Source organism: Magnolia sinica, chromosome 7 (assembly GCF_029962835.1).
Source record: "Magnolia sinica isolate HGM2019 chromosome 7, MsV1, whole genome shotgun sequence".
Taxonomy (NCBI): Eukaryota; Viridiplantae; Streptophyta; class Magnoliopsida; order Magnoliales; family Magnoliaceae; genus Magnolia; species Magnolia sinica.
Genome location: NC_080579.1, coordinates 88,297,501 through 88,316,727, shown reverse-complemented (window position 1 = coordinate 88,316,727; position 19,227 = coordinate 88,297,501). Strand labels below are relative to the sequence as shown.

At 39.6% G+C, this 19,227-nt stretch overlaps 1 protein-coding gene across 4 annotated transcripts in view; it reads right to left on the bottom strand.

Moving 5' to 3' along the window:
* Nucleotides 1-16,195, bottom strand: part of LOC131251632 (probable cyclic nucleotide-gated ion channel 20, chloroplastic) — a 33,119-nt gene extending 16,924 nt beyond the window's left edge. For 2 of the 4 annotated variants that reach the window (XM_058252471.1, XM_058252474.1), the window contains exons 1-5: nt 15,978-16,128; nt 13,013-13,535; nt 11,859-12,050; nt 9,575-9,673; nt 8,766-8,903 (exon numbers count right to left, since the gene is read on the bottom strand). In XM_058252471.1, the coding sequence (XP_058108454.1) occupies nt 8,766-8,903; nt 9,575-9,673; nt 11,859-12,050; nt 13,013-13,519 (936 nt within the window). In that variant the 5' untranslated portion in view covers nt 13,520-13,535; nt 15,978-16,128. Of the gene's footprint in view, nt 1-8,765; nt 8,904-9,574; nt 9,674-11,858; nt 12,051-13,012; nt 13,536-15,977 lie in introns of all 4 variants that reach the window. The other 2 variants (XM_058252473.1, XM_058252472.1) reach the window with 2 other exon arrangements.
* Nucleotides 16,196-19,227: the final 3,032 nt, after the last annotated feature.

Below are 19,227 nucleotides of genomic sequence, written 5' to 3'. Positions count from 1 at the left end.
TTAAAACGTGAATATGAACAGGTTTGTGCACAGATTTTTTTGTGGCAAGAATGTGCCATTTTTTTAATGAAGTGTATGCTCTCCTCCAACACATATCTCTTGGCTTTACAAGTGGATCCATTGACAACTCTGCTTTAGCAACCTTTACTAGTTGAGGCCAAGGTGGTGGCCATGGTGGCAGAGGTAATTAAGGTGGTTGCGGTGAAGCGGGAGGAGGTCGTGGACCTAAGAAGTGCACCCATCATAGGCTTACGAATCATTCTGTAGAAAAATGTTAGGATTTTCATGGAAAGCCAGCATGGACTAATCAAGCATCTCACATTGAAGAGAGTAGTGGATCTCATCAAACTACTACTACGTCAACAACTCAATAGCCACGTATGTATGAAGAGATGGTTACGCTTACTCAAGAAGAGTATTCTAAGTTATTGAAAAATCTATAGAATCGGCATGTTCCTACCATTGCTTTTGCTACATTCACTCCTACGGCTACATCCGTGACCTCGGGTATGACCTGTTTAAGATCCAAGTTTCCTACTCCATGGGTCATTAACTCTGGAGCATTTGACCATACGACAAGTAAATCTAGTGAGTTCTCCTCTATTAATACATTGTGAACGGTTTCAATTGTCACTCTAGCAATAGTACCCAGTCCAAAGTATGCGGAATGGGTATTGTTCACCCAAGTTCTCCCCTCTCATTGTCATTTGGCCTTTATATCCTTAAATTTCTTTAAGTCTTTTGTCTGTTAGCAAGCTTACCAAATCTCTTAATTGCTTTATAACCTTTTTATCCTTCACATTGTATTTTTCATGATTTAAAGACAAAGAAGAAGATTGATGGAAAACATAAAAATGATGAGTTGTACTATCTTGACTGTGAAGTTGTTGAAGCAACAACATAGAAGAAAATCCCTCCCTATCATTAGCACTATTGTCCCGGTCACTGATCCATGAAGATTCTTGAAAGTGTTGTTCCTTCCTTATCATTCATATCAGTTCTAGAGTGTGAAGTGTGTGAGCTTAAGTAAACATCATTATGTTCATTTTTCACGTGTGTAAAAACATCATTATGTTCATTTTTCACATGTGGAAAAGCGTAGTTTGATTCCTTCTTCTTTAGTCCATTCAGATGTTTGGGCATAGGTTAATTTCCAGTAGGTCAAGGTATTAAATATTTTGTTATATCTGTTGATGATTTTTCGCGAATGACTTGGATCTACTTAATGAAAGATTGATCTAAATTATTCTCTACTTTGAAGACCTTCCACATGGAAGTACAAAACTAATTTAACCCAAAAGGTATTTGTGTTTTGTTAAAATAATGCCAACAAATATATGTCTCAATCTTTTAGTTTGTATTTTTCTGAAATAGGCATATTGTATCAATACCATGTCTCACACCCCAAACAAACGATGTTGCAAAGTGAAAAATAGACACATACTTAAGGTCACTCGTTATTAAATTACATGAATGTTCCCAAAAGTTTTAGGAGTAATGCAGTATTCACGATGTTTTCTGATGAATTAAATGCCCTCAATTGTTTTAATGGGTAAATCCCCTCATGAAGTTTTACTCCCAGATAACTTGTTGTTTTCTTTACCTCCCAAAGTTTTTTTTTTTTTATGTCCGTGCTTTATCAATCAATTAGGGTCAGGCCATGTTAAATTAGATCCTAGAGTCATCAAATGTATTCTTCTTAAGTACTCCCGAACACAAAGAGGTTATTGTTCTCACAGTCCTTCCTTTGAAGACAATATGTATGTGCAGATGTAACATTTCTCAAGTCCACTCCATTCTTCTCAAAAGACAATAAATCTCTTGATGTGGAAGCTATATTGGTACCTATTGAGGTTGAAGAAGACATAACCCAATCTCCTCCTTCTAACTCCTCTATTCCTATAGTGCCTCAACTAAAAGTCTACTCATGAAGAAAACGGACAGATAGTGCCACCAATCATGATGTGCTATCAACCATATCCTCTTTCGAGCCAAGTGATTCAATGACTTCTCTAGATAGGTATGATGTTCTTATTGCTTTAAGAAAATGTAAGCATGTATGTATTGACCACCCTATCTCCAAATATGTATCCTTTCAATGTTTATCTCCCACTTTCTATAAATTTGTCTTATCCTTGTCTTCTCATTCTATTCATAGGTCATACACGGAAGCATTGTTACTGAAAACAGAGAGGAGCTGAAAGATTTTCTGTTTTTAAGACAACCCGAAGGGGTTGAATATATAGAGATTACAGTCATCTATGCAAGGAAAATAATAAAGTCAGAATCCTCTACATATGAAAACGAACTATACAAGGTATACAAGGTGTGTGAGCCTGTCTAACATCCCCTCTCAAACTAATGCTAGTCATCGACAAGTAATAGTTTGCCAACAAGAAATGAGTGATGTGCAGAAGTGAGGGACTTGGTGAGAATGTCGACAATCTGATCATGGGATGCAACATGTGGAAGAGAAATAAGCTCAAACTGAAATTTCTCGCGGATAAAGTGACAGTCAACTTTAATATGCTTCGTTCGTTCATGAAAAACCGGGTTAGAGACAATCTGAATGGCACTTAGATTATCGACATGGAGTGGAGTAGGATTCTACAGAGGAATGCCGAAGTCGGAAAGAAGTCCATGTAACCAGACAAGCTCACTACACGCAGCGGACATCGCCCGATACTCGGCTTCTGTGCTTGATTTGGAAACAGTGCCTACTTCTTACACTTCCAAGAGATGAGAGAAGTGCCGAGAAAAACACAGTAGCCAGTGGTAGATCTTCGTGTGAGAGCACAACCGGCCCAATCAACATCCGAATAAGCACGAAGGTCCAGAGTCGCCGTGGAGGAGAAGAACAGTGATCGATCTAGAGTTCCACGTAGGTACCATAGGATGTGCAACACTGCAGTCATATGAAGAGTCCGAGGAGTAGAAATAAACTGACTGACGACTTGGACAGCGTAGGTAATATCATGGCAAGTCATAGTTAAGTAAACCACTCCTAACCAAACGGCGGTATAAGTCGGGCTGTGCAAGGAGATCACCATCGTCACAGCCATATTGAACGTTAAGTTCTAAGGAAGTCTGAACTGTCTTCTAATCCGTCAATGATGCCAAGGCAAGAAGATCCTTGGTATATTTACGCTGGCTGACCGAGATCCCACGTTTAAAACGTGAAATTTCAAGCCTAAGAAAGTATGTTAGATGGCCGAGGTCTTTCATCTTGAAGGATGATTGCAGAACTTCCTTTAAAGCCGAGATGCCAGTAGCATCGCTACCAGTCAGAAGTAGGTCATCGACATAAACGAGAACAATGACAATTCTGCGAGCAGTGGTGCGCAAAAATAAGGATGGGTCATGACTACTTTGAGTAAAGCCAGTACCTGTAACAACATCGTGAAAGCGTTGGAACCATACATGAGGTGCCTGTTTGAGGCCATACAGGGCTTTCTTTAGGCGACATACCTTATTGTCAGGGATTAAAGAGCTAGGAGGAGGTTTCAAATATACTGTTTCTTGGAGGTCTCTATGAAGAAAAGAATTTTTCACATCCATCTGAGCAAGTGGCCAAGAGCGAATGAAAGATATCGCAAGAAGAGTACGAACAGTTTTCATCTTGGCCACGGGAGCGAATGTCTCATCATAATCAATTCCGTATTCCTATTTGTATCCCTGAGCGATAAGTCGAGCCTTGTATCGATCCAATGATCCATCAGACTTGAGCTTGACAGAATAAATCCATTTGTTACCAATTAGTTGTTAGTCAGCGGGTCGAGTGACAAATTGACAATGTCCCACGTATGATTATCATCCAATGCCGCAAGTTCTTCTGCCATAGCCTTCTTCCAACAATCATGAGTGACTGCCTGAGTGTATGAAGTAGGAATAGAGATAGTATCCAGAGTAGCATTCATGACAGACATAGAGCATATCAAGCGATCAGGCGCTCGATGTACACGAGCGGAACGACGTATTGAGGTAGGTTCAGGATCTGCAACAGGTACAGTAGGTTCGGGTTGAGTAATCGGTGGTGGAGCTGTACGTGGTCGACGTGAGTAAACCTGCAATGGACGAGGGAGAGTACTCGAGGCAAAAGGAATATCAGGAAAGGTGGTTAGATTAGGAGATTTTGGGGTGTGCGGAGGAGGAAGAGATGAATGAAAAGCAATATGTTCAAGAAAAACAATATGTCGTGAAACCCGAATACAACGAGAAACCGGATCATAACATCGAAAACCCTTCTGAGTTTCTCCAAACCCCAAGTACACACATTTGATCGATTTTGGAGATAGTTTGTTATGTTCATGTGAAGCCAGGTGAACATAACAGACATAACCAAAAACACGAAATGTGGAATATGCAGGAGGTAAGCCACATAGTACCGTAACTCAGAGAGAGACATAATTGGTGAAGGACCCCAGACATCTGTATGCACTAGTTTAAACATAGAAGATGATTTTGTAGTACTTATAGGAAAAGGAATACACTTACTTTTTGAAAGATAACAAGATGAACAAGAATAATCCAAATCATTTTTATTAAGAGAAACGTTCCCTAACATGCCAAAAGAAAATAACTGAATTAACCGATCGGAATGTGGATGACCCAAGCAAAAGTGCCACAGTTTCCACAATTTATTTGTCGAACAAATATCTGATGAAGATGGGGAAAAGAAACAACGAGCCGGAGTGACAGATGGATCAAAGTCCAGCACGTACAGACGACCATGCCGCCTACCCATCGCAAATACCTTCCCCGTTGCCAGATCCTGCACAAACAACAGTTGGGAAGAAATATGACTAAACAGTTATTGGATGTGAGTTGACCAACTGAAATTAAATTGGAGGAGAGGTTAGGGATATGAAACACATCACGAAGGGTGAACTGGCGATGGGCAGAAGGAGAGAAAGTCAATGATCCAACGGACTGAATGGGTAGTTTAGTGCCATCCGCAGTAGAAATAGTCTGATTTCTGGTGTAGGGACGAATGTCACGAAGATGGGATACAATACCAGTCATATGATTGGAAGCACCCGAATCGAAGAACCATGTAGAAGATGGGGATATACCTGACATACCGGCCGTAGAAAGGGCCTGAACGATTTGCTAGAGCATCGCAGGAGTCAAAAGTGATGAAAGACCTTCAGCAGAAACAGTAGATGCAGTATCACTAACAGACGGCTCGAAAGAAATAGTGGCAGCAGTAGCAGAAAAAGCACGACCACGGCCACGACCACGATCACCATGTACACGGCCGAAAGAAGATGCATAGGCACGTGTACGACAGTCCTGAATACCATGACCAGTCCGTCGATAATAAGCACATCATTCTTTGCATTGAGCGACGACATGACCCACCTTGTTGCAGCTGTGACAAGTCAAAGGAGTGGAACCACGTGTTAGTGTAGTGGTGGACACAACAAGCACCATATCAGATGATCCCGGAGTTGAGGAAGGAAGAGAGAAAACTTTCAGTCGTTGTTCTTCAGCCAATAAATCATTAATAACCGAATTCAATGAAGGAGTAGGGCTACGGTTCAAGAGAGCAGCCTGACAATGCTCAAATTTCGGATGCAGCTTCATAAGAAATTTTCGAACTTGCTCACTCTCGAGCATAGTTTGGAATATCTTAAAGTCATGAAGAAATGTTGGATCCATCATAGCCATCTCTGTCCAAAGTATGACAATTTTGGAGTAAAATGATTGAATACTGTCATCACCCTGAGTAAGGTTAACGAGATCCTGTTCCAGGCGGTATAACCGGGCCGCATTACTCTGTTGATAAATTGTCTGGAGATGCTCCCACATTGCCTTAGCAGTGCGATGAGGTGTGAGGCCAACAACAATGGACCGATCGACCGAATCGAGAATCCAGGTAATAATCCGTCCATTGTTCATTTCCCAATCAGCTAATTTGTCAACATCTGTGGAAGTGGGGATAGTAAGAGATCCATCAATTAGTCCCCACAAACCACGACCCTTGAGGAAGTTCTGAAAATGGATGGCCCATAGAGAATAGTTCGAACCATCAAAACTACAACGTGGGGCCTCTGTACGTGATGAGTCCTTGTCCATTGATCTGAAGTAATGTAAAGCACATAAAGAGTGCAACAGAAGAAGGTTTTAGATGTACTGTACAACAGGAGATACCCAAGGGATTGCAGTTTCTGGATTCGGCAGAACAGCAACAGCAACAGGGGTGCTGAATCTTGGAAAATCTAGATCTGGAGCAACAACAACAAGGGCGCAGGATTTGAAAAATGTAGATCTGGAACAGCAATAGGGGTTACTGGATCTGGAACAAAGTTCGACAACAACAACAGATCGAAGAGCAGAGGGGCGTGTAATAGGGGTGGTTGGACGAGCAGGGGCGACACTGTAGGGGTAGTCGGACGAGCAGTTGCGGTCAGACGAAGCAAGAGGGGTGGTTGAACGATGCAGGGGCAATCGGACGAGCAGGGATGGTGGCTGGACGCAGCAGGGATGGGGGTCGGACGCAGCAGGGATGGTGACTGGACGCAGGGATGGTTGGATGTGACAGGTGGTGCCGGTTTTGGATTAGGGAAGCTTTGATACCACGAAAATAGAGAGGAACTGAAAGATTTTCTGTTTTTGAGACAACCCAAAGGGGTTGAATATATAAAGATTACAGTCATCTGTACAAGGAAAATAATAAAATCAGAATTCTCTACCTATGGAAACGAACTATACAAGGTATACAAGGTATACAAGGCATGTGAGCTTGTCTAACAGTTACAAGGGGTGGAAGTAGGTGATGGAAGAGGAAATGGATGCTCTTTATCAGATCAATACTTGGGAACTCACCAATCTACTTATCGGTAAATGTGTTGTTGGTTACAAGTGGGTATACACCATTGAGTTTCACCCTAATGGTACATTTGAAAGTTTGAAGGCACTATTAGTTGGAAAGAAATATACTTAGACCCTTAGTGTTGTTTATACTGAAACATTCTCTCCAATTACCAAGTTGAACTCTATTTGTTATCCTCTGTGCGGCCATTAATCATGGTTGTCTCCTCTTCTAATTGGACGAAAAAAATGCTTTCTTCATGGTGATCTCACAGACAAGATCTATATGGAGTAGCCACTTGGGTTTGTTGCTTAAGGGGAGTTAGACAAGGTATGTAAACTAAACAAGACGATGTATGGGCTGAAACAATCACCACATGCATGGTTTGACAAATTTAGTAAGGTTGTGTTGAACTATGACTTCATTCAAAGTCATTCTATCTTTATACAGAAAGGCGCCTAGGGTCTTATTATATTAGTGGTGTATGTTGATTATATTTTTGTTATAAGAAGTGACAATAGAGGGATTGTTAAACTTAAGAACTATCTTCAGAGATATTTTCTCACAAAAGATCTTGGTAATCTTCAATATTTTCTTGTTATGGAAGTTGTTAGATCCACCGAAAGAATTAATTTGTCTTAATGAAAATATATTTTGGATGAATCTACTCATGGAGATTGGTCTTCTTCATATCAACCTAGTTGATACACCAATGGATCTGAATCATAAGCTAGTTGGTGATTAACCTGATGTATTGGAAGACCCCAGGGAGCTATAGAAGATTGGCTAGGAAATTTACTTATTTAACTATCACTTGGTCGAGCATATCTTATGCCATGAGTGTGGTGAGCCAATTTATGAGCTCTCCAAGGGTACCTCACATGGATCCAGTTGTACGAATTCTATGGTATCTTAAAGAAGCATCAGGACAGGGAATTCTATATAGACACAACAATCATCTTTAGATCATAGGGTACTCTGATGTGGACTGTGCGAGTTCTTTAATAGATAGGCGATCTACTACTGGTACTGTATGTTTGTAGGAGGAAATCTAGTTATGTGGAAATGTAAGAAGCGATGTTATGGCCCAATCAAACATTGGATTAGAATATAAAGCAACGGCGCATAGTACTTGTAAGTTAGTGTGGATCAAGAAATTGTTACTGGAAATGATGTTTATAGTGAAGCTACTTGCATAGTTATTTTGTAATAATCAACAACATTCCACATTGTAAGCAATCCGATCTATCATGAGAGAACTAAACATATTGAAGTTGACCGTTAGTTCATATATGAGAAGGTCTCCAATGAGAAATTTATATGCCATGTGTCCGGTTTTAGGGTAAACTAGCTGATGTGTTCATCAAGGCCTTTAGTCAATAGTTAGTTTACGCCCATATACTCCAAGCTTGGCATCGATAACGTTTAAGCTCTAGCTTGAGGGGGAGTGTTAACGGATGTGGAGATGTGGGCCATAGCACTACATGACCCACCTAGACTTTATTTTTTGTTATTTCTTCTTGTTATTAGTTGTTTATTTTAGTTTGGGACACATAGGGTATCTTTGCTTTTGTTATTAAGGGCATTTTTGTCATATTGACATTCTATTAATATAAAGGGGAGAGAGTGGCATCCAACCCTGGCTCACCCTCCTCTCTTCTCCCAACTTTCTTTCCTCTCTCTTTTCTTGTCTTCTCTTCTTCTCTCTTTAATCGATGATTCTACAATGTGGAAATGAGGATATCATTTTTTTTAAGGAAATGGAAAGTGTTTTTTGAAGGAAAACCGTGTAAATGAATCTTGTTTTCCACGGCATACTTCATTGTGGCAAAAGGCAGAAATGTCACATTAGTGGAAATTTATTTCTTTTCTATGGTAGAAAACTTGATTCCATCAATCCAAACAAGCCCTAATAGAAGATATGATGGTATACACAAGAGGGAAGCCATACCTGCGGTAGTGGTAATACAACAAAAAAATCGAGTAGAAAGTAGCCACGTAAGTAATGAAGAGCAATTTTTTTCGGGTGATCAACTAAATCTCCGGCACCCACCACTCTTGATTCGGGAGCAATATAAGCCAACCTGAACTGCAACCCACAAATATTATACATATTGGTCATTGCATGCTTTTTGCAAAAGTTCATTTTATTTCTAATGAATTGGAATTAGAAAAATCAGACCCAAATTTCATCAATGCAAGTTGTGGTGTGTTTGTGCGGGACCATAGGGTGTTGAAATGTGGCATTACTTCAAGCAGAGGCTGTGAAGTAACTACGTGGGCCTCGGAGATGAGCACTTTGTAAACTGGCAAATCATGCTTGTGAGATCAGATGAAGGGTTTGAGACCATTAGTACCACATGGCCCCCATATGACTAGATTGCTCCGGTCATTAGACCACTACAGAAGCATAGTGGAGTCTACTTGATGAACAATTGGGTTCTCAACAAACTAAAAAATTTGGCACATTAAAGGTGTTTTCCACATTTGCACATCAGTGCATTGCATGGATTCCATACTTGTGATAAAATAGAATGGTAGAAATGAAATGTCACAAAAAAAAATGATAAAGAAAATTTCATCCCTAAAATCCCAAATCATCATCATCATCGCATTAGCCCAACTAATTGGGGTTGGCTACATGAATCCTGTTCCGGCATTCCACTCTATCAAGGGCCACACCTTCAATTAGAACCCTAAAATCATAAATGAATTCCAAAATAAAAATAAAAATAAAAAAATTATGTAACTGTGGCTTACCTGTAGAAGCATGTGAAGAACATAGATGAAATCAGTAATGCTTCTCATAGTCACAATTGCTTTTGCCAAGGACCAATCAAAGATAATACACTTATCATCCTGTTGTAAAAATAAAATTAGATAGTTAAAGATATGGAAAGAAAAGGCACATATAACTAAAAATCCATGCAGCATAGTAGCACTGTCAATGGATTGTGCTAGCCCGTTGGGCTTTGGGGCCTTCTTGCTACTGGATTGGGCTGCAACTTTGACCTGTGGGCCCAACCTGGACTTGATTTCAAGGTCCACAAAATGGTCGCCATTAATGGATCCTAGCAATGGTAATTGTGCATTATATGCAAAAATGAATATGAATGCATAAAAATTTCAGCTCAATCTCCAGGTTCTCCATGGACCTAAATAAAAAACCAAAGGAATGATATGATCCTCCCTCCAAGGAGGTGCCAACATACTCAAGTTTTTAGTTTGTACAGGTGGGCCCATAATTTAGTGATCCAGACCACTGGTCCCAAAATCTCTCATGGTCATGGAGTGAATAAGTTTTGTTACCACCTGCCTGATAGATATTTGACCCACAACTAGGATTGCAACTTGGGCGGGTTGCGTTGGGTTGAGGGTCAACCCAAACTCGGCCCAAACTAAAGGAGACCCAAACCACAACCCCACTCGACCCTAATTTCAAATGTGCTCAACCCAAACCTGATTCCAAATTGAGGGTGTTTTCTGTTGGGGGACCGTGGAAGCACACAGAGATGAATCTAGAAGAGTAATCCAATCGCACAAACCAAGCACCAAGAGAACACAATGATTTTAGCATAGAAAAACCCTTGCGGGAAAAAAAACCACGGCATAAAGCGACAGATAAACACTATGAAATCAAAAATTACAAAGAGAAAGAGCTTACCCGATTCAAACAACCTCGAATCTCACCCTTGCTACACCCTTTGAGCCCCTTGGACGAATTTGAAAAACCCTAGGAATATTTTCTATTCCCGTTTACACCCATATATATAGCCTTGGGAAGAATCCCAAATGGAAAAGGAAACTGGGAAGAATCCCAAACGGAAAGGGAAACATAAAACTTGATTAAAGATATCAAATACAACATTTTCCAACCTGAACCTGACTCGAGGACCTCGACAAACTGACCCAACCCAGTCCAAACTCAGGTTGACCTTAACCAAGTTGCAGCCCTGCCCACTACAGATGGACTATGCCGCACGAAACTCCCAGATTTGAAGATATCCACCAATTGCAGGGCTCCTTCCATGCGAATGTGGACCAGTGCTACATTTATCTTCTTAACCATTAATTTCCCAGCCAGGACTTGAATTATTAGGATTGTCCTATGTTTATATTTTCCGAGTTTTACTAGATTCTAAATTCCAAGTAGTAATAATGTAACCAAATCCTTTATACATGAGGATGAATGATTCTATAGTTTATGCATAAGGATGTCTAATCCACGATACTGTTAATACCAGTGACCCTATTTGGATAGGAGGAATCCGCAGGAAAAGAATTTTTTTTGCAAAAAAATCACTATTGTCCAATGTTTGGATTAATTAAAAAAAAAAGAAGAAAAAAAGAATCCCCAATTCTACTTCCACTCTATATATTCTGGTTTTGAAATCATGATTACAGTTCACCACAAAATCACTATTTCACACTGTTTGGATCACAAGAATCACTGAGAAATCATCTCTAGCATTTACTGAGGATTTCTCTTGGAAAAAATCATAATTACTTTTTCCACAAAATCACTGTTTTTCACCGTCTGGATTGCAAGAAATGGTAAGGAATCTTCAATTCCATTTCCACTATACTTATTGTGGTTACATTTTTCCATGTGACCTTGGATTCTTCCAATCCAAACAGGCCCTAATTTTAGATGTCAAAGGCACAAAAACTCAGCTTTCAACAGGTTAGGCTGACAGGTCCGATACATCATTGAGACATTAAAAAAAAAAAAATACAAACAGATGAAAGATTCTTGTGTTTCCCTTTTTTTTCCTCCCTTTCCCTTACATTTTTCACATTTTTGGTGAAAAAAATCATGCCAGTATCTTATCATTTTTGGCTCGGCTGATAGGCCCTCCAACACCTATATTCAGAACTTTGCCGAGAAAGCTAAAAACACATACACATACCCAGCAATACAAATTTTCATCATATATTCAAGGTAAAGATGTGAAAAGTTCTAAATCCAATTGAATGTTTAAAAAAAAGTTTTAAATGCAATCTAAATTGTATGTCATTAACATGGAAGAGAACAAAATTATACCTTTTCCACGGACAGTAGAAAGAAAAACAGTGGGTCCACAAAAACCGCCACCAAGCAAAAAATGGCAAAAAATTGGTTCCATTGTTGAACAACCTTGGTATGAGGATTCACGATGCCAGGAATACATCTTTTTAGAGAGGAAGTTGATTTTTGCGCCCAACCTTTGGCATCCCCATAAAGTGCATTATGTAACTGTATAAAAAGATAATCAAACACGTTTGTAAGGCATAAGGCATAAGCATACTCCATGAACATGTGAAGATAAAACCAATATCAGTGGGATGAAAAATGTGATGTCTACTATAAAGAGTAATCCACTCCCTTCGCATGCCAATGTAGCATGCATGTGTGAGATCAAGGTCATTCATTTGGTGGCCCCTCTATGCATGTGCCATATCCCAAAAATTAGGCTGGTCAGGACATCATGTGCACGACAAATGTAAGAAACAGAAAGCTTAAAACATGATCAATTTTCTACATTAAATGTACATGTTTAGCCCACCTGACGAACAGACTGGACTGAGTTTTGGGCGTTTTGGGCCACAACACATGCACGGTGGAGATGCCTACCCAAAGTCATGCATAAGTTCACAAGTGTGTTGGAAACAACATGAGACTGATATTGGTATTGGATACTTTGAGATACTCGTAAGAAATATATAACTGAATCCTGTTTTAATAGAAAGTCATTTATGAAATCCTAAAAATTTATCAATCTCATCTAATATATTGCTTGTGTATCGTAAAAATCATAAGTAATAACATTTTCATTATTTCATCATGTTAACAGATTAAAAACAACACCTGAAATATTTCATTATACCGCTAAATATAAACACCCTACTACAAGCAGCATACATGCATTCATGTTGCTGGATAATTTAGGAAATGGAGAACTGTATCTAACTGTGTTCTGAATATATAATGTATATTTAATGGGTAGTCTTATTTGTAGTATCATAGATACAACTAGGAGGGAATGAAAAATATGTATTGTCATTTTCATAATAACGGCAAAATGACTTTGACCTCGATAAACTATCTCTAACAAACCATTCGGTTTGATATCTTTTGAAGAATCAAAATCACTACCTCAGCATATTAAAAAGCATAAACAACTAGATAAGAAGAGCGAACTCAGCAAAGGGAATCACCTTAATTTTAGAAGTTGAAGCCTTTTTATACTTCTTACGCTCTGCTTCAAAATCATAATATGTTGGGCACGTGGTGCAGAAAGGATCGTTGCATCTACCCAATTGCCCAGACTTCAACAAATGTTCATTCTTTCCTCCATAGCTGTCATCTGGATAGTCCATCTGGCCTGTTTCTATAACATATTCCTTGACAGCTGCTGTTCTTCCACCCAATGTCCCATTCATAGGCTGAGAGAAGTTCTCAGGCTTCGTATTACTATATAAAGGACCGCTCATGGGTATAAACAGGGCCTGTTTTTTGCCATTCAAACGACTAGTATGAGATAAAGGGCTATTTTCACTTCCGTAGGGCCCCATGGAATTCGTAGCAGACATTGGCACACATGATACACTCCGAGTAGTACGCCTAGCATTAAACCTTGTTAATTGAACTTCCATGGAATCATCGGATAGTTGAGAATGACTATCCAATAGCATTGGTACCTTATCATCCGAATCACCAGCCATTTCTCAAGCACTGGAACTGCAATAAAACACAAAATCATAAGTCTATGACAGTAAGCAGGTTTAGGAATACAAATCCCTCTATTATTCATGTTATTCATAATCCAAAATAAGCTCCTACCAAAAAGTATCAAGAGTGAATTTGCAGTCGAACGGTACACTTGGGTGTTTCCAGTTCCCACAACAAACAGGAAGCACAACTCCAAAACATGGTTGAGATGAAACGGGAACTTCCTGTTCTTATCTCAATAGTCACTTAGGGTGGAAAAGTGGGAAAACGGATGCCCACTTAGTGCAGGTTCCGTTTCCACACCACCAAAACAGCATGCATATTGAGAATGTATTGGTGCATTTGGGTTCCATGCAGAATTGGATTGCCATTATCTGTCTAATAAAGTAGAATTAACTGAATTGTGTTTCCCTTCATTAACATTCAAACTAAACATTGCCAACAACTCTGATTCAATTTTCTTAAAAAACCATTCCGAGCCTACCCAAAATTCATCAAATCAACTCAAAACTGAGCTGAGTCAATTTAACCAACGTAAATTGAAAAAATAAAAATAAAAATTGTTTGGAGTACGTTTGGTTGCACCAAATATCATGAAATTTTGCTCAAATTGGACTGATTATTATTTAAACTAACTGAATTGTGATTTCCTTAATTAGCATTCAAACTAACCACTGCCGACAACTCCAATTCAATTTCCTTATATGACCATTTAGAGCCTACTGAGATTTCATGAAGTCAACTCAAAACTCAGCTGAAACAACACAGCTCAGATGAATTTCATGTCAGGTCAACTCACTCTGTAGGTTCATTTAACCAACATAAATAGAGAGATTCCTTGTAATCTCTCTCTGTCATAATGAATTATTTCCTTGCTGGATTGCCCATGGGGTAGCCGAAGTGGTGAACCACGTAAATTTCTTGTGTTGTGGCTTGTGTTGTTTTTGTTGTTGTTGTTGTTGTTATTTTTCACATTTTCTTCAATATTGTGGATAAATAGTGCTTGGGTTATTTTGCGAGTCGTCGAAGCCGATTTTATAACGTGGTATTTCGGTTTTGGAGGCCGGTAAGCGGTAGTCTTAGTTGCAACAACATCCATTTCAGCAACACCCTAATCCATAGCTCAAGTGGTAGACTGATTGAAAATACCTCGCTTCAACACTGAGGTCTTAGTATCGATTCCCTAGTGGGGTGGCTAACAGTGAAGCGTAAACTGATAGTGCGGTGTGTACTAACAAGCTAACCCAAAAAAAAAAAAAAAAAACATCCATTTCATCATACAACCGTGCACCCATAAAATAAAATAAAATGAAATGAATTTTTTTAATAAACAGATTTTTGGCGATATCATTACCTTGGCAATATTATCGAAATATCCGTGATACATTGGTAATACAAGCGACACTTGGAATTTAGACAGTAAAATACGTTGGCAACATTGATATATTGGCGATATTTAGCAATAGATCGCCGATACCTGAAATTTCTGATATTACCAATGTCAGTTGTATTGCCGAGCAGGTGATACCGATAATATCAGTGATATTATCGATAATATCCCCGATACTCAGAACAATGGCTGCAATTGAATTTGGATATTTGAGTGGTGTATATTATTTTTTATGGATTGGCCCACTTCATGTTTGGATCCTCCATAATTTTGGTTAATCTAATAATAATTTTGGTTTGCATCTGCTGACAGGTTGGATTTTACACGCATAACACATGGGCCCCATGATCCTTAATCCCCACTTTGTGAATAAATATAAACAAAGGAAGTAGTGTAATTTCAACTCTGAAAAAGCACTCCCCGGAAATATCGGTTCTAGAGGCACTATTTGGTAAAATCCAATTCTGGGAGGAATTTTGAAGTAAAAATTGCAAAAAGAAAAAGTTTATGGTGTGTTTGGTTGCACCAAACATCATGAAATTCTGCAACAAATTAGACTGATGAATCAAGAAATATGATGCAACCAAACACACCCTTATTCCAGAAATCCTTTTCTACAGATGGGGGCATTACCTAAAGCGGTATTTGGCCACTCACAACCTTTTTATCGGTTTTCTGCTATTGGGAATTGATATCTACACCCAACCCAAATGATTTTTCATACCCACTTCCCCACTTTAGGAATTGGAACAGCACACCAATTTCCTATTCATTTCCAAAAAAAATGGCAAGTCGGTGATCGTCACAGCCATAAAAAGCCTCTCTGTTTATTTAAATATAGTCAGAGACCGAGTCGAATTGGGTTTACAGATTTTCAAACTAAGGTTCATAGACATCAGTTGGATGGAATTGTAGCATTGGGTTTCTTTGAATCCTCGATTAAAACAAGAAAGAAAAGAAGCAAGCTAAAAGAGAACATGGTCTATAAGAATTACTAGTTTTAACAATATATGAACATTTTCTGTGTAGTTGCAATTGAAACCAAAGAGAAAAACATGTACCTGTCTATCAAAAAGATGTATCTATACATGTCACGAACACATGAATTTCACTGTAATAAACATACCCAGCAACTTGAATTTGCAGAAAACGTAGCCTCTCTCTCTCTCTCTCTCTCTCTCTCTCTATCGAAGTCAATCTATAAGAGCACAGGGAAGAAGTCAGTTTAAGTAGTTGAAAGTTGTGAAGGCCAGGCGCCATGGACGCGGATTCGCTACTGACGTCTTCAGTAGCTATCTCGCTAATAAGTGACGTCACCAAGTTCTGTGGGCCCCACTATGATGTATTCATTGTATCCATTTTAGTCTATGAGCCAAAGATTGAAGTAGATCCAAATCTCAAGTCGACCCCACCAGAGAAAACAGTACGAACGCCTGCCATTAAAAGATTTTTGGAGGGCCATAGAAGTCTTCGATCAAGCTGATATTTGAATTTTCCCTTTGTCTATGTCTTTGTGAATTTATGAACAGGTTGGATCTGATATAAACATCATGGTGGGCACTAGGAAGGTTTCAACGGTGGGCGCCACTGTCCCCACTGTTTTCTGTAGTGGGGCCCACTTAGCTTTCGATCTTCCTAACTCTTTGGATCATGCCCTAAAATGATCTCTCCAAATGAATGGACGGTGTGGATACAAAACATATATCATGGTAGGGCCTACATAACTTGGTGACGTCACTTCATTGGGGAGGAGATAGCTACTAAAGTCGTCTGTCGCTAATCTGCGTCCGGGCCCGATTGCTATCATAAATGGTGGTGAGTCTGATGACTCTTCAGCTGTACACGTGTACGGTGATCCAGACCGTCCAAATCGCCGATTCAACCGGAGATGGATCATAGCCGGAAATATTAAACATCTGATTTTGTCTTGCCATTTGGACCCGTCGCTATTACCAAGGAGCCCCTCATGCGAGGGGCAGAATTCCTGTCAGATATCCTTGTGTACGGCACGTGTCAGAGATCCTGTCCATTCATCAGGTAGGGCGAACTATGAACATGCCACGTACCAAATCTCAGAATAGTAAGCTCCCCACGTGAGCCACACGTATATGTTGAACGTTTCCACATATGGACTCTTTTATTAGGACCACCCATTTTTCTTTCACGTAAGTTTGAACGGCCTGTTAGTAAAACGACCTTATATTTGTTCCTTGGCATGTTTAAAGTGTGCCCCACCTGATGAGTAGTATAGATCTCTATACTTCCAAATGCATGGATATATGACAGTCTTTTTACATTTTAACCGTCCATTTAATAGGTCACCAATTGGGTGGTTATGATTGCTCGATCAGTATTATTTTATATAGTCGCTCCATCTGCAATGGACCCCAATTTGGCTGGTGTGTGAGTGGCAAGCATTTTCAAAATGGTGGTGAACTATCACCGAACTGATTAGGGATGTAGAATGGGAAGGATTTGGTGCGGCCATGACCCTGGGCCCACCTTCATGTATGTATTATATATCCACGCCGTCCATCCTTTTTTTCCAGATCAATTTGTGAATTAACTCAAAAATAAAGAAGATCCATATCTCAGGTGGACCACACCGTAGGAAACAATGGTGATCCAATGCCTACCATTAAAATTTTCCTATGGCCCACCGTAATTTTTATTTTCCATCCAACCCGTTGACAAGATCAAACAGATCTGGAAAAGAGGGAAATAAAAATATAAGCTTCATCCAAAACTGTTGTTGCCCACAAGAAGTTTTTAACGGTCAATCACCACTCTTTCCTATAGTGTGGTCCACTTGAGATTTGGATCTGCTTTCAATTTAAGGAAAACTCCTAAAAAGAGCTGAAGAAAGAGGATGGACGGTGTTGATATACAATACATAAATCAAGGTGGACCCCACGGTCCCAACCTGAGTGAATCCAGGCCGGCTGCAACTACGAGGAGAGTTCGGGTTGAGCCGAACAGGAGAAGAGTCTTCGCGCGACTTTTTAACAGTCTGATTTTTCGGCGGGTCTCAATGAGTCGGTCTCGGGTCTGAAAATTAGAATTTTGAATAGTCTAGCCCGACGGCCCGGCCTGAAACAGTACAAAATCCGGGCCGAGACCTACCCAAGGCCCGGCCCATTGACAGCCGTTTCTGATATTGACGCTCGCCAGGAGAATTTCCCTTCGTTTTTGCTTGCTTAGACAGAAAGGGGCCCCACATGTTTCACTCTCACCGCTTTCTGGTTAGACGAATAGGACGCCGGATCACCAAGCGCGAAAGAGAAACGCATATGATGTTAAAATGTGTGAGATCTACAAGGGATCTGAGACGTTCATCATATGGCCAACTAAGCTTTATTTACTTTTGAAAGAAAAATATGCTAATCTCATTTAATATTATCGATTATATATCGATTGTTTCCATTTCTGTAAAGAGTAGCCCAGTTGATTGATGATCCGGTCATATTTTCTTCATTGTGGGTAAATTGTAGCGGATCAAACCAATGGACGTTCTAGATTTCTTACATGTATTCAATTTTGCACGTATGATGCGTTTGTGCTTTCGCTTGATGTTGAGGCGTCTGGTATTAGCTTAAACCGTTTTTGTCGAATCAGTTGAGATCCTGGCGGCCTTGGGAGCGGATTAGATACTGAACGCTTCATAAGCCAAAAAGCTACTGGCGGCCTTGGGAGACAGACAGAGTAGATTTCTCACAAATATCATGGTGTGCCCCCTCATAGCTTGCCATCGAAGGAAGTTCATGTGGATGGCTTTGGCAGCAATTGGAAACGGAAACAGGTTGGCTTCTGAACCAGACGGATGTTATGTCACCACGTTCTTTGGGCCCCACCATGATGTATGTGTTGTATCCACACCATCCATCGATTCGGAGAGATCATTTTAGGGAGTGAGCAAAAGAATTAGGCAGATCCAAAGTTCAAGTGGACCCCAACACAGAAAGCAGTGGAAGGTGACAGCCACAATTGAAACCTTCTTGAGGCCAAGATGTTTATTTGAGATCCAACCTTTTTATAAGTTAAAAAGGACATGGCATAACGTAAAGCATAAATATTAGCGTGATCAAAAGCTTTTGTGGCCCAAAGAGGTTTTAATGGTAGGCCATCAATCTCCATTGTTTTCTACCGTGGGAAGATTCAAATTGCAAGATATCTTTCTCTACAGATAATAATTATTCTTTTATCTCTTGCAAATATTTTTCTATTATTTAAAAAAAATCAGTGGGGGATTGTTGAAATTTGTGGTTTTTGAAAAATTAATTCAAATTTTCAAAATTTTGGGAATTTGCAGCC